At 38.0% G+C, this 12,723-nt stretch overlaps 2 protein-coding genes across 2 annotated transcripts in view; one reads left to right on the top strand and one right to left on the bottom strand.

Moving 5' to 3' along the window:
• Positions 1-780, bottom strand: part of LOC306861905 (forkhead box protein P2-like) — a 98,768-nt gene extending 97,988 nt beyond the window's left edge. The window contains exon 1 of the mRNA XM_079404387.1: positions 484-780. The gene's annotated coding sequence lies outside the window, so the exon portion shown is untranslated. The remainder of the gene's footprint in view (positions 1-483) is intronic.
• A 2,268-nt stretch (positions 781-3,048) lies between these two features.
• ppp1r3aa (protein phosphatase 1, regulatory subunit 3Aa) lies at positions 3,049-9,454 on the top strand. Its single transcript, XM_079404388.1, has 4 exons — positions 3,049-3,948; positions 4,958-5,010; positions 5,096-5,196; positions 5,473-9,454. Exons 1-4 carry the CDS (start codon positions 3,146-3,148, stop codon positions 7,234-7,236), a joined length of 2,721 nt encoding a protein of 906 aa, XP_079260514.1. The 5' UTR covers positions 3,049-3,145; the 3' UTR covers positions 7,237-9,454.
• Positions 9,455-12,723: the final 3,269 nt, after the last annotated feature.

The raw sequence follows: 12,723 nt of genomic DNA on the forward strand, positions 1-12,723 counted from the left end.
TTTCTTTTATTTTTTTTAGAAACTTACAAAAAATTATAAACCTATTAAACACTCAATCATTTGAGAATAACTGTACAAACAGTAAATGTAGTGAAATCAGTTATAGAGCATGTGCAATTCTCCATATATTTACATTTTATGCCGCAATGCATTAACTAAAATCGTTTACTGTTAAATAGATAGAAATTGTGTTGTTATTTTCAGTAACAAACTAACGCATGTTAACGTTTCACACAAGTTGTTTTAAAACTAAAACGCACAAATAACCACTGCTATAACACAACAAAAGTTGCTTGGCATAAAACACGCGCAATAATCAAATATGCCAAAACTGTCACCGGATGTTTATTGTTTCTAAAGACTCTCTAACACCGCAAACACTGTCAAAACAATAAATAAACCATCCAACAAGCACTAAACAAGCCGCCTGCAACTTCTCAGTGAAGTCAAACTCGTATGAAAAGCATAAACGTGAAAACTCACCAAATGTATCTCCTTCGCGGATGCAAAGTTTGGCGTGTTTACGAGTCTGTGGTTTAAAAAAGCGCTCAAAACAAACGCACAACACGCTGTTGATATTCCTCCGCTGCTGTCTTCAGTCAGTGTGCTGCTGTTATTACCGATGCAACAGTAAAAAAACGCTCGAATAACACAGACTCCTGTTTGAATGCGCTCGCATGACGCGCAACGCGAAGCGGAGGCTTGTTTTTTTGTATCTCGATTCAATACATCGCAATGTATCGTCCGAGTTTGGGGGGGGGGACTAGCTTATTAGAATGCGGGGAGGCACTAACGCGGACGCGCATGTTGTTATTTTTTGGCGTACTGCGACCCCACCTGACGTCATGTCCACCTGCTGGGTAAACAATCCAGTCATTAGAAGTTGAAGGAGTTTGTTTTGTCTTTTAAATACCAGTAGATATCAGGAACAGGACTGCGTGTGTGCTATCATTTATTTATTATTATTATTATTTCTTTCATTTGAATTCCTATTTATCTGTGTTCGTGTTTGATACAAGCTTATTATGTATTATGAATAAATTATGAAACAAACAAAGTCAATAAAAGTGTCATTTATGGAGGTTAAACTGTGTATAAAATCTGAAGATGATCAATGTGGAGGAGTGTTGGAAACAAAGGAATAACTGAGAATTCTTGTGCTTTGTTGGAAAATGCTTTCTTTTTTATTTCCTTAATTGTTTAACATAAATTCAGGCTTTATTTTATGTATTTTTAACATAGCATTTTTATTTCTTTGAGCATGAATACTTTATTAATACTTGCTTCAGTTCACACACCCCAGGTTGAACAACTGTAGATCATCAGCAATCTTTTTTTTTTCCATTGTGATGAAATATTGTTTATTTGAGTAATCAGCTGATATTGTGAAATAATGTTTGCTTTTGAACATTTATGTGTTTGAATTATTATAGCTCTTTAGTTGATACACATACTGAAATGGTGAGTTATGAATCATAAGTGTACTGTAACTGTGTGCTACTGCCTTGAAATTTTCATGTGTATAAAACAGGGGAAAAATTATATTCAGATCAAAGATTGATAAAATCACAAGTCTCCCTTTGTGAATTAAATCTCTTCATTACATATTATGGAAGCAAAAACTACCTGCATTAAATATGATATGTGTATGCAAAAAAAAAAATATCATCAAAATATTGTCCATGCATATTTAAATAAATGCACTGCATAGCAGAATTTGATTTGGTTTTATTAGAATGTTTTAACACTTCCAAAATCTGATAACAAATATCTGCCAGATGTCTGCAGAGGTGTTAGGAATTTTTTAATTGATCAGAAATAGAATATTTGATACCTTCTTTTCACCACGTGCATGCCATTTAAATAAAAGATTTAATTAAGAAAATGCACCGTTTCATGGGTTTTATCACAAAGAAATCAAAAACGCTTGCATTTTCTATATGGATTTAAGGGGAGGAAAATCGTTTTGAGAAGACTGCATGAAACAAGGGTTTGCTGCCACCTACTGGAATGTTTTGGAAACCACTTTTGAGTCTCAAAGAAACAAACATTGTGCGCACAACTTTGGTTAGACACTGCCACCTAGTGGTCAACACAAAGCAAAAGCTTTCTGGAATTCACAACTCCCAAAGATCTACAGTTATTAAATAACTATACAATAAAGGCAGAAGCACATACAAATAAAATAAAAAGTTTACATTTTTATAAATGAATGATTTCAGTCAATTTCAGTTCTTCACCTCTTGGCTATATAAAAACATACAGTTTATTGAACACAAACTGATCTTGTGTGATAATATGTGCCATGGCAGAGCACGTTGTCACAGTGGGGTAAGTTTTCACAATGGGAACCTACAGATCACTGACAATTATTTTTATAAAATACTTTTGTTTTGAAATATGAGATAATATCTGAATGTAATAAAAGCCATCTTAAACAATATGCATTTAAAATGCATTACAGACTGAAAGGCTTTTCAACTCAATTTAAACAGTAAAACTAATATAAAACAAAACAGTCAAAATATAAACAGTAAAATAAAATATTTGTCCAGAAGAAATAATTATGAATTATATAAACTGTAAAAACATGACAACATTTCTCAACCTGACATATTATTTGAATTTGAATATTGTGTTCACTTGCCAACAGACATAAAATATTACCGTTGCAAAATTTAATTTGAAGAACAGAATTCACAAAAATCTTTCTTTATTCTGTAAGACAGTTTCATCTAGGTGTTTGAAACCAATATGCATGTGAAAAACCAGAAGCATTTAAACTTGTAGTTACTCTGATATCGCCCCTTGAGCCAGTTTCCCATGTGACAACCAGCCCCGGTCTGTTCTACATTTCCAAACAGAAGCATTGTGTTGTTTCAGAACAGATATGCATACATAATTCAAAAGCATTTAGTCGAAGCTATCAGGTTCAGCAGAGTTCAACAGACGACATGAACACATCAAAGTGTCCCACGTCTACCAGACATTACTGATCAGGAAGACCAGCATAGTTTGGTAGCACCCGCAGCTATTTTTAAGCCTGGCAACCACACAATATTCAGCTGCAACCTGACGCTCTGTGCCTAGTCAAGTTGTGAGTGAGGGTTTCAGGCGGTTAGTGTTGTTCTCTCAGACTTTACCCATGCAGCATTACCCAGGCATGTCTGGGGAAGAGCCTGTACTTTCTATGGTCTCCTGCAACCTGGAGCCTCCCATCTATAGTGACTTGACAATGAAAAACAACAAGGAAAATGTAAAATTGGAGAAAATGGTGGACAGGGTATTAGAAGGAAGCTCTGGAGATGAATCCGAGGAGGCGGAACCCCAGCCCCCACCGGTAGCCGTACGAAGAAAGGTGTCATTTGCGGATGCCTTTGGTCTGGACCTGGTTTCCGTGAAGGAGTACGACAATCGAGATTCATCAAGGCTGGATTCAGATGGTAGAGAGGGTGAGGAATACTACATCTCATGTCTCTTCAATGTCCCAGCGTTGCACCAGGACATGGAGGTGAGACTTCAGCAGCAGAAGCTGGAACTGGAGCGCATTGAACTGCTCCCTGGATCCACCACGATCCGGGGCATTGTTCACGTGCTTAACCTCTCCTTCCACAAGGCCGTCTTCATCCGCGTCACTCTGGACGGCTGGCAGAGCCACTTTGACCTGCTGGCGGAGTACATGCCTGGGTCCAGCGATGGCGAGACCGACTGTTTCTCTTTCCATCTCATGTTGACGCCTCCATTCCAGGACGAAGGGTTGCGGGTGGAGTTCTGTCTGAGGTACGAAAGCGCTGTAGGAACCTTCTGGGCCAACAATGGAGGGACAAACTACATTGTCTTCTGCCACCAAAGACGAAGGAGCGATCTTAAAAAGAAAGAGAGTGAAAAGGAGAAGTTTGTAGAGGAGAGTAACCAAAAAGGTATCAGGAGCTGCCTTAAAACAATCAGGTGGGGAACACTGCAAAAACAGACACTTTCATCACTATTACTCAAGCTAAGTGTTAGGGATTTGAACTTTGGTGTATAACTCATCCTGGATGTGAATGCTACTGTAAATAATGCAGACTGTTTAAGAGATGTGTGTTGCTACTTTTACAAAGTAATCAGACTTGCAAAGGGTTCACCCAAAAATGAAAATTCTGTCATGTCGTTCCAAACCTGCAAGACTTTAATTCATCTTCGGAACACAAATTAACTTTTTGGGATGAAATCCAAGCTTTCTGACCCTCCATAGACAGCAATGTAACTACCACATTCAAGGCCCAGAAAGGTAGTAAGTACATTGTTAAAATAGTCCATGTGGCATCAGTGGTTCAACCGTAATGTTATGAAGCTACGAGAATAAATAAAGTAAACAAAAATTACGACTTTATTCAACAATTTCTTCTCTTCCGTGTCAGTCGACGCACGCTCACGAGAGTACCACGATGCATGCGTGTGATGCTGCTGACACAGGAGCCAGCGTTCTGACATAGAACCCGGATACGCTGGGCCTTGTTTGCACATGCAAACACGCAGGTCTTACGCGATTGAAACGTCATGATGGTGAATAATTAATGACAGAATTTCCATTTTTGGGTGAACTATCACTTTAAAAATGATAAAACTGTCCAAAAAAATCCCATATATGTACACTGAAAGAAAAAAAGTCTTTAAAACAGGATTTTGGTGCAATGCAGTATGGTAATCACGTAGCAAAATCTTTGGCAACCATCCAAAACATCCCACCAATTGCATAGCAGTACTAAAGATGACTCTGAACACCTTACAGCAACAGATGCACAGCAGAACTAAAAAACATGGTTAAACATGGTTAAATAGGTAGGTATACTTAGTTGCTCAATAAAACTAGACGTATTTCTCTGGTTGTCCAATCAAGCACTCTGTTTTGACTGGAGATGGTATGTTTGAACATATGGCTGGTGAGTGTGATTGAAAACCTGCCTTATATTTACAGTAAAATGACCTACTTGGAGGCGACACCTGCAGAGGCGAATGGTGAGATCTCAGGTGGGTTTCTTATGTGGAGATCTGGGAATGGGGAACTTTGATTCTGAAGATGAGAGACTGAGTCTGAGTTTATTTTTTTTTCCAGAACAAGTCACACCCAAGGCCGGGCATACTAGGGAGAACAAAATAGAGAAAGAAGCAGGAATCAATTCCTCCAAATCCCTTAAGGACTGCTGCAAAACTCTGGTAGGGTCAATGAGTGCTCAGAGACATGGTTCAGAGACAAAGACAGGCATTTAGAGAGGTAGTTCACCCATAAAAGGGGTAGTTTGCCAGTTTGTAGTTTACTGATAAATATACAACGCTATAGGGTGAACAATCTCTTTAAATACAAAGCAGAAACTTATTAGTAAGGATAAATTCATGCATTTTGCAACAATATATTGCACTGAATAACTGCCTCTCATTACAAATATGACAAAGTCTGTTTAAAACCACCTTTTTTCGCTCTTTTTTTGACAGGTGGATTGTCGTAGGAAACGTCAAGCTGCTCGTTTGGCTCGCGTGCAGGACTACTTTTCTCAGAAAGCAATGGGAACCCAGGTGGGATGTAATTCCAACACAGATGAGAGTACCACATCCATCCCAAAGCTGACTATACCAAGTAGAACCGACTTGCCGGTTGTTCACAGCCAACAAGGATATGGTATGGACACGCCACCAGTACTTATGTACCACCAGATCCCTTTGCTTTCCCTGGATTGGGGCAATACCACAACAACACCCCCTCAAGCAAACCCTCTCGATGTCTGCAGTAAAACAAGACATCAGGTTGAAGATCACATAGCCATATCTGCTTCTGAGGCCTGGGAAACTTTTCTTAACGGCACTGATATGCAGGACCAAGTATGTGTTCCTCCCGAGTCAGAAGTTTTAGTCCCAATGGTGGACAAGAGAGCTGAGAAAGACCACAGTCAAGAATCTGCTGGCAGGAAAGCAATGGAAACTGTAAAATCTGATCACGTAGAGCAATCAAATGATCTCAGCACGAGTCTTTCTAGAGATCAGGTTGTGGATTACCAACTAGTGAAAGAGCCAAGGGTCACTAGCCTACCATGTTCTGCCCAGGGATCAGCGCCAGAGAGGACGGGAAGCGAGTTAGAGGCATCTTGTGAATGCCAAGCCCCACATCACGAGCACACAAGTGGATCGTTGAGTCAAGACACGACCAAAGCAAACCCTGGGGACGAAACTCGAGCCGCACATGACACCGAGACTCAGAATTCAAAAGCCGGAGATGGAATCTCACCTGAAGAATGCACGGGCAGCTCCGACACCTCAAAGGTTACAGAAAACACACAGAGAGCGGTCAAAGACACCCTGACATTTACGAGGATCATGGACGTGCCACTCACAAATAGACAGGCCGAGGGATCTTCTTCAGAAAGGAAGGATATAAATAAAGATGCTAGCAAGGAGCAGGTGGAAATGAGGGCATTTTGTAGAGAACTACATGAAGAGGACACGGAAAGCAGTAGAAAAGGACAAGATGAGACAACTACGGATCACAGCACAGAAATACAGAGCGTTTCATCGTGCGAGAGTGAGGCATTTAATGAGAACGAATTATGCGCGTCGAACAAGAGTTTTAACAAAGACAATTCAGAGCTACTGAAAAACGAAGAGAGGCGTTTTGAGGCAAACGAAGGACTTAAAATGAAGGAGCGACTGAATGAGATGACGATAGAAGCTGCTAGTGTTGAAGAGGATGAAAAGCATTCAGAAGAGCTTATAGAGGACTCCCGAGCAGTGGGTGACAATTGCACAGATGGAGAAGAGAAAGAGTTTGAGATTCATGCTACCATATTTGCACCCACCCACTTACCTACCTATCCAACAGTTAGCACTGACCCATCCAGGCACCTCCTTCGGACAACATCTGCAAAGGAAAGAGAGGTAACTTCTGCAGAGGAGGACTTTGAGCTTGGGAAGACCCTCAGAAACTTTCAAGAACCCCAGCGACTGGACGGAGAGGATGAACTCTTCACGCCGTTACCCAGCATTCACCTGTCCTGGGTGGGCAACAACAGCAGTAGGCTGTTAAGAGAATTCTGCTCGCTGGGTCACACGGCCAAGGCTCTTTTGTATGTTATTCTGTTTGTCATTTTTATAACGGTGTATCTCTACGACCTGCCGACCTGCATGGCCCTCTATCTGTTTTCTCTTTTCTGGTGGTGGAGCCAGGGCGTGAAGCAGCGTCTGGACGGGGCTGTCGATGTGGACTGAGACCAGACAGGAAGTTCTTGAAATTCTGAGGAAGTTGTTGTCAAATTATGTGTGACTCTGAAATGAAAAGTGACACAAAGTGATTCTATGGGCCCAAAATCACTTGATAAAATTAGATTTAGTAGGCATTTTTGTTTTTTTCTTTCTTGTCACTTGTGTTCCCATTAAAAGTCTTTTAATATAATACTAAACTCAAGCTGCTAAAATAGTGGATATGTGCAAATCCAGTTCTGTGATATAATTAAATGACAGAAAACATTCATGTAACGTCAAAGGCAACAATTGCTTTCACAGTTAGATCTCCATAATATACAGTGGCAGTCAAAAGTATAGATACAAAATGTTTTTTTTTTTTTGTTTTTGTTTTTTTTTATTTACTCTTTTTTTTTTTTTTTGCCTTGATTCCCAGTAAACATATCCCCAAAATTACTTCACAAGCAACAGTGCATAAGCTATGATGTCTGATTTTCATATAGTGCAAAAAAAAAAAAAAAAGAACATTGTGGCCATGTATCTTGTTTTAAGGATTTTTAGATATTTTAACTGGAAAATTACACAAAATATTGTTTTCCAGTAACACTTTAGTATAAGGGCCAATTCTCAATATTAACTAGTTACTTATTAGCAATCCTATTATTAACATATTGGCTGTTTACTAGTACTTATAGAGCACATATTCTGCATGACTATATTTTACATCCCTTATCTGACCCAATACCTACACTTGACTACCTTACTAACTATTAATAAGCAGCAAATTAGGAGTTTATTGAGACTAAACTAAAAGTGACACGAAGTGATTCTATGGGCCCAAAATCACTTGACAAATTGAGGTTTAAGAGGCATTTTTGTTTGTTTCTTTCTTCTCGATTGTGTTCCCATTAAAAGTCCCATTTAAAACAGGAGTCTTTTAAATGTAATACTAAACTAAGTGAGAATTGGACCTTAAAATAAAGTGTGACCTTTTTTTGCAAACAAATTCATACATCTAAGCACAGTTTATGATTGTATACAAAATAATTTCTTCATGAGCCTTAGTATCAAAAAGTTTCACAAGGAACAATATTCAGTCCAAACTTTGACTGGTACTGTACCTTTATGTAATGTTAAACTGGGTTCATACAAAGGCATGCTGAATGCACTATGTAGCCAGTGTGTGACGGACGTGACATTTCCTGCAAATCCCATCATGTCTCTGTTCCCAAAAGAGAGAGGAAGAGATATGAGGGCTGGAGAAAGGACAGGGCTTCTCGACCTTCTGATCTGTGAACATAAGTCTAAGTAATTCATACCTAAAAACCTTAAAAACCTAATTTACGCACAAGTGAAAATTCCCCTCATTTATTCACAATCACAATCAATGAGTTTTCATGCTCTTCTCCATGCAATTACAACGAATGGAGACTCGAGCTTTAAAATGCCATTAAAACATAATAAAAGTAGTCCATATGTGAATACGGTGCAATCTATCATAAGCCTAATTTACATAGAAACATGATGTGTTTGGGCTCAAAAGAATGGCATGATTTTTATGTCTCGTTGAACTGGATTATGGGTGTTTAGTGAGACAGACGCATAATTTTGAGATGAAATACAACGCTGTATATTGAATTTGCCAGTGTGTTGGTCTTTGCATGTGCTTGTTTTACTTGTGGGCAAATGCATGATCTCTGTTTGTATGTGAGTGTGTAATAGAGATGTGTGTGTGTGTTGCTGCAGTCATATGATCCAGTCTACTGTGACTCTGACCTTTCGGTGTTTGGCTGCTGACCTCACGTACAACTCGACTTGCTTATCTGCACAACAAGAGCACACATTCATAGTTTTACTGTTCTTAATACCTCTATTCAACATTTATTAACATTTATGTAACTATTCTTAAAAGCACTAAAATCTCCATAAGGAGGAAACTAAGAATGTTATAGGCCTACTTATTTATTCACACATAAGATATAAGACTGAATAGGGCTAAAATACTACAGTGAACTCAATGAATATTTGTCTGATTATATAAGGAAAAACAAACAAACAAAAAAACAGCATAAATGTCCACATTGAACCATGCTGGTTCATGCTGGTTAGAGCTGGTCTGGTGACTGGAAGAGCAGAAAAATGATACTGTATTAACATCTAAGGACATTCAAAGGGCATCTAAACTTCTCAAATGTGTTTTTAAGCTTAGCTAATAATAACATAAAATGCACATTTATGTGCTGTCCTTCTGTTTCATGTATTTACATTGCATACAGTGTTTAAGTGTTTGCAGATGATCCAGGCATTCACACATTATATTTTATGTAGGTTTGCAGTAGAAAAAACATGAAAGCAAATGAAAAATGCTTCAAATAAACTGACCACTAAACACTGGACCACTAAAAACAACTCAAGTTAATAAATAATAGTCACCCCAAAAAAATATTCTAGTTATTCAAAACAAAACCAAATGAAGAATTTGCACCATTTGTGGTTTTAATATGCAGTTTGCACTGACTAACTTCGTACGTTTCCATTGAGCTCAGCAGGGTTTGTTATTAAAGTGACTCAGGGGGAACATAATATTCCCAAACCCTCTCACAGATGAAAGACACGTGAGTCAAGCGATAAAATGACGCTACGATCACATGAGGGATTTTTTCTGAGGCGTGAATACTTCAGATGTTTCTTGCATGCTTGCTTTGCAGTTAATTATGTGTTATGTGTTGGCACCCTTTCCTTTTCTCTTTCTTTCTTTCTGAAAGTACAGGCATCTTAAAGCGGACTCTAAAAGTTGCTGAGCTTCACCAATCTGCATATAATGTCACATTTTTCATTATGTACCAACTTCATGACAAACATACCCATAAGTTAATTTCAATCTAAATCACTGAAAGGATGCATTATATTATTACTAAGATTTTCCCTTTTTATAGTTTTTTATTATCTATACTTTATTTTTGTATTTTATTTTTGTATTTTATCTTTACACTCTTAAAAATAAAGATGCTTAAAAGGTTCTTTACAGCGATGCCATAGAAGAACCATTTTTGGTTCCACAAAAAAACCATTGTCAAAGGTTATTTAGAGAACGATCTCTTTCATACCTATTTATAATATGAAGAACCTTCTTTTGCCACAAAAAAAAAAAAAAAAAAGAAGCAGAAAGGTTCTTCAGATGATAACGTTCTTTGTGGAACCATTTAGACAAAAAGGTTCTTCTATGGCATCGTGAAGCACCTTTATTTTTAATCTTTTTTTTTTTTTTAACTTTCATTTTTTATTAGTATTTTATTAATTAGTATTAATGTTTTGCATTTTAATTTGTTTGTACTTTCATTTTTAGCATTGTATTTGCATTTTCTTATCTTTTTTGCATTTTATTTGTACTTTTTTAAAAATTTGTACCTTATTTTTTTATTTTGTTTGTTTTTTATTTTATTTTACTATATTTTTTAAGTAAAAAAATTTTATTTGTATTTTATTTTAAACTTATTTTATTGACAAAGTAGGGTTGCAGCCACTAGATGGAGCAATAACAACACTTTTACTCCTGACAGCTCAAACTGGAATAAAGCAGTCTGGATGAAATTCACTGTGACAGATTGTGCTGGGTCACACACTCAGGCAGCAATGAAAGCCAGTGAAACGTGTAGCTGCCACGTAGAAAAATGTAATATACACAAATACTGATTGAATAAGTTTGTTTTGGGGACTGAAAGGCTAGCATTATCTCACTGCTAAAACAGAGCAGGCTACCTGACACATGATAGCAGCACGTACCACGGAGATCTGCCTTGCGTTCTCATACACACACACACACACACACACATAAAACACATAAAACACACAACACAGTCATCCATCTTCTCGCACGTCTGAGCACAGAATCTGGGTTACATCCTGGGTATCCCAAGAGGCCAAGTGCTCATACATCATTATTGAAACATCCCAAGCTCCCAAGGACGGATCACACATAGCTCCTAACGCTCTCTAATCTTTCTCTCTCCCTCTCTGGGTTACCTGTGGGCTTGCCAAGTTACCTCATCCCTCCCTGTACGCATTTATATAGTGTTGTGTATGTTACAAACAGGATGTAGAGCGGCATTCTGCAGACTCTGCAGAAACTGTGGAAACTGCAGAAGCAATCAAGTTAAACGACTGTCCTTTCATGCTATTCACAATAACGCAACTTTTGATAAATAACCGCAGTTGCTAAGTTTATATGCAGCCTAATGATTCATTAATAATTTGACTTAAAATGCAATCAGAATGAAATGCCTTCATGTGGCTTGAGAAGGTAGGTTATAACTGCACAAAAAACCCTCTAAAACCACTCAACCAGACCAGCTAAGACCAGCAAAACATCTTAGTCTAGTTTAATAAAGTTAAAGATCTGAATAATTTGATTCAATTGAGCTAGATCTCATTGCAATTGCGATCTGACTGACAAAGGTGCTGCAGATCTAAACATAACACGGCAAAAAACATCTTAAACCTACCTAAATTGGTTTGCTGGTTTTAGCTGGTCACCCATGTTTTAGAGAGGTTTGGAGCACTTTTCAGCCAGTCAGACTGGGAAACTAGATGGGTGACCATCTAAGATCATTAAACCAGCTAAGACCAGCAGGACCATCTTAGGCTGGTTCCAGATGACCTTTTCAAAAGGGTAAATCTTAAAATATATCTTAAAATTTCAAGATTCAGGATTGAAGTCTGATTAAATTGACAGAGGAGCTAGAACATGGAAAGAAAACATTTTAAACCAGCTTAAATTGGATTGCTGGTTTTAGCTGGCCTTGTTGGCAGGTTTTTAGAGAAGTCATGAGGGCTTTCCAGCTAATCAAGACAAGATAGACAACCAGCCAAAACCATTATAAACCAGATAAGACCAGCAGGACCATCTTAGGCTGGTTCAAGATTACCTTTTCAGCAGGATAAATCTTAAAATCTATCTTAACATCTCTAGATTCAGGATTGCAGTCTAACTGAAATTAACAGATGTGTTGCAGATCTTATAACCTGCAAAGAAAACACCTTAAACCATCTTAAACTGGATTGCTAGTTTTAGCTGATCTCCTAGCCTTGTTGACCGGTTTAGAGAAGTTATGATTGCTTTTCTGCTAATCAGACTGGGAGACCAGATAGACAACCAGCTAAAACCATTATAAACTAGATAAGACCAGTAGACAATTTTAGAACCTTTTTTTAGCAGGGTAAATATTAGGATATATCCTAAAATCTCTAGATTTGGAATGCCAGTTGGATTAAATTAACAGAGATACTGCAGATCTGTACGTAACCTGGAACAAAAATATCTTAAACCAGCCTAAACTGGTTTGCTAGTCTTAGCCGATCTTCTGTGTTGGTCTACTGGGAGTCCGCTTTTAGCTATTATGCTGCCCGCAGTTGGAATCAGCTTCCATAAGAGATCAGATGTGCTAAAACATTAGCCACATTTAAATCTAGACTCAAAACTCATCGGTCTAGCTGTTCATTTATTGAATGATCACT

The sequence above is a fragment of the Barbus barbus genome (genome assembly GCF_936440315.1).
Source record: "Barbus barbus genome assembly, chromosome: 42".
NCBI lineage: Eukaryota > Metazoa > Chordata > Actinopteri > Cypriniformes > Cyprinidae > Barbus > Barbus barbus.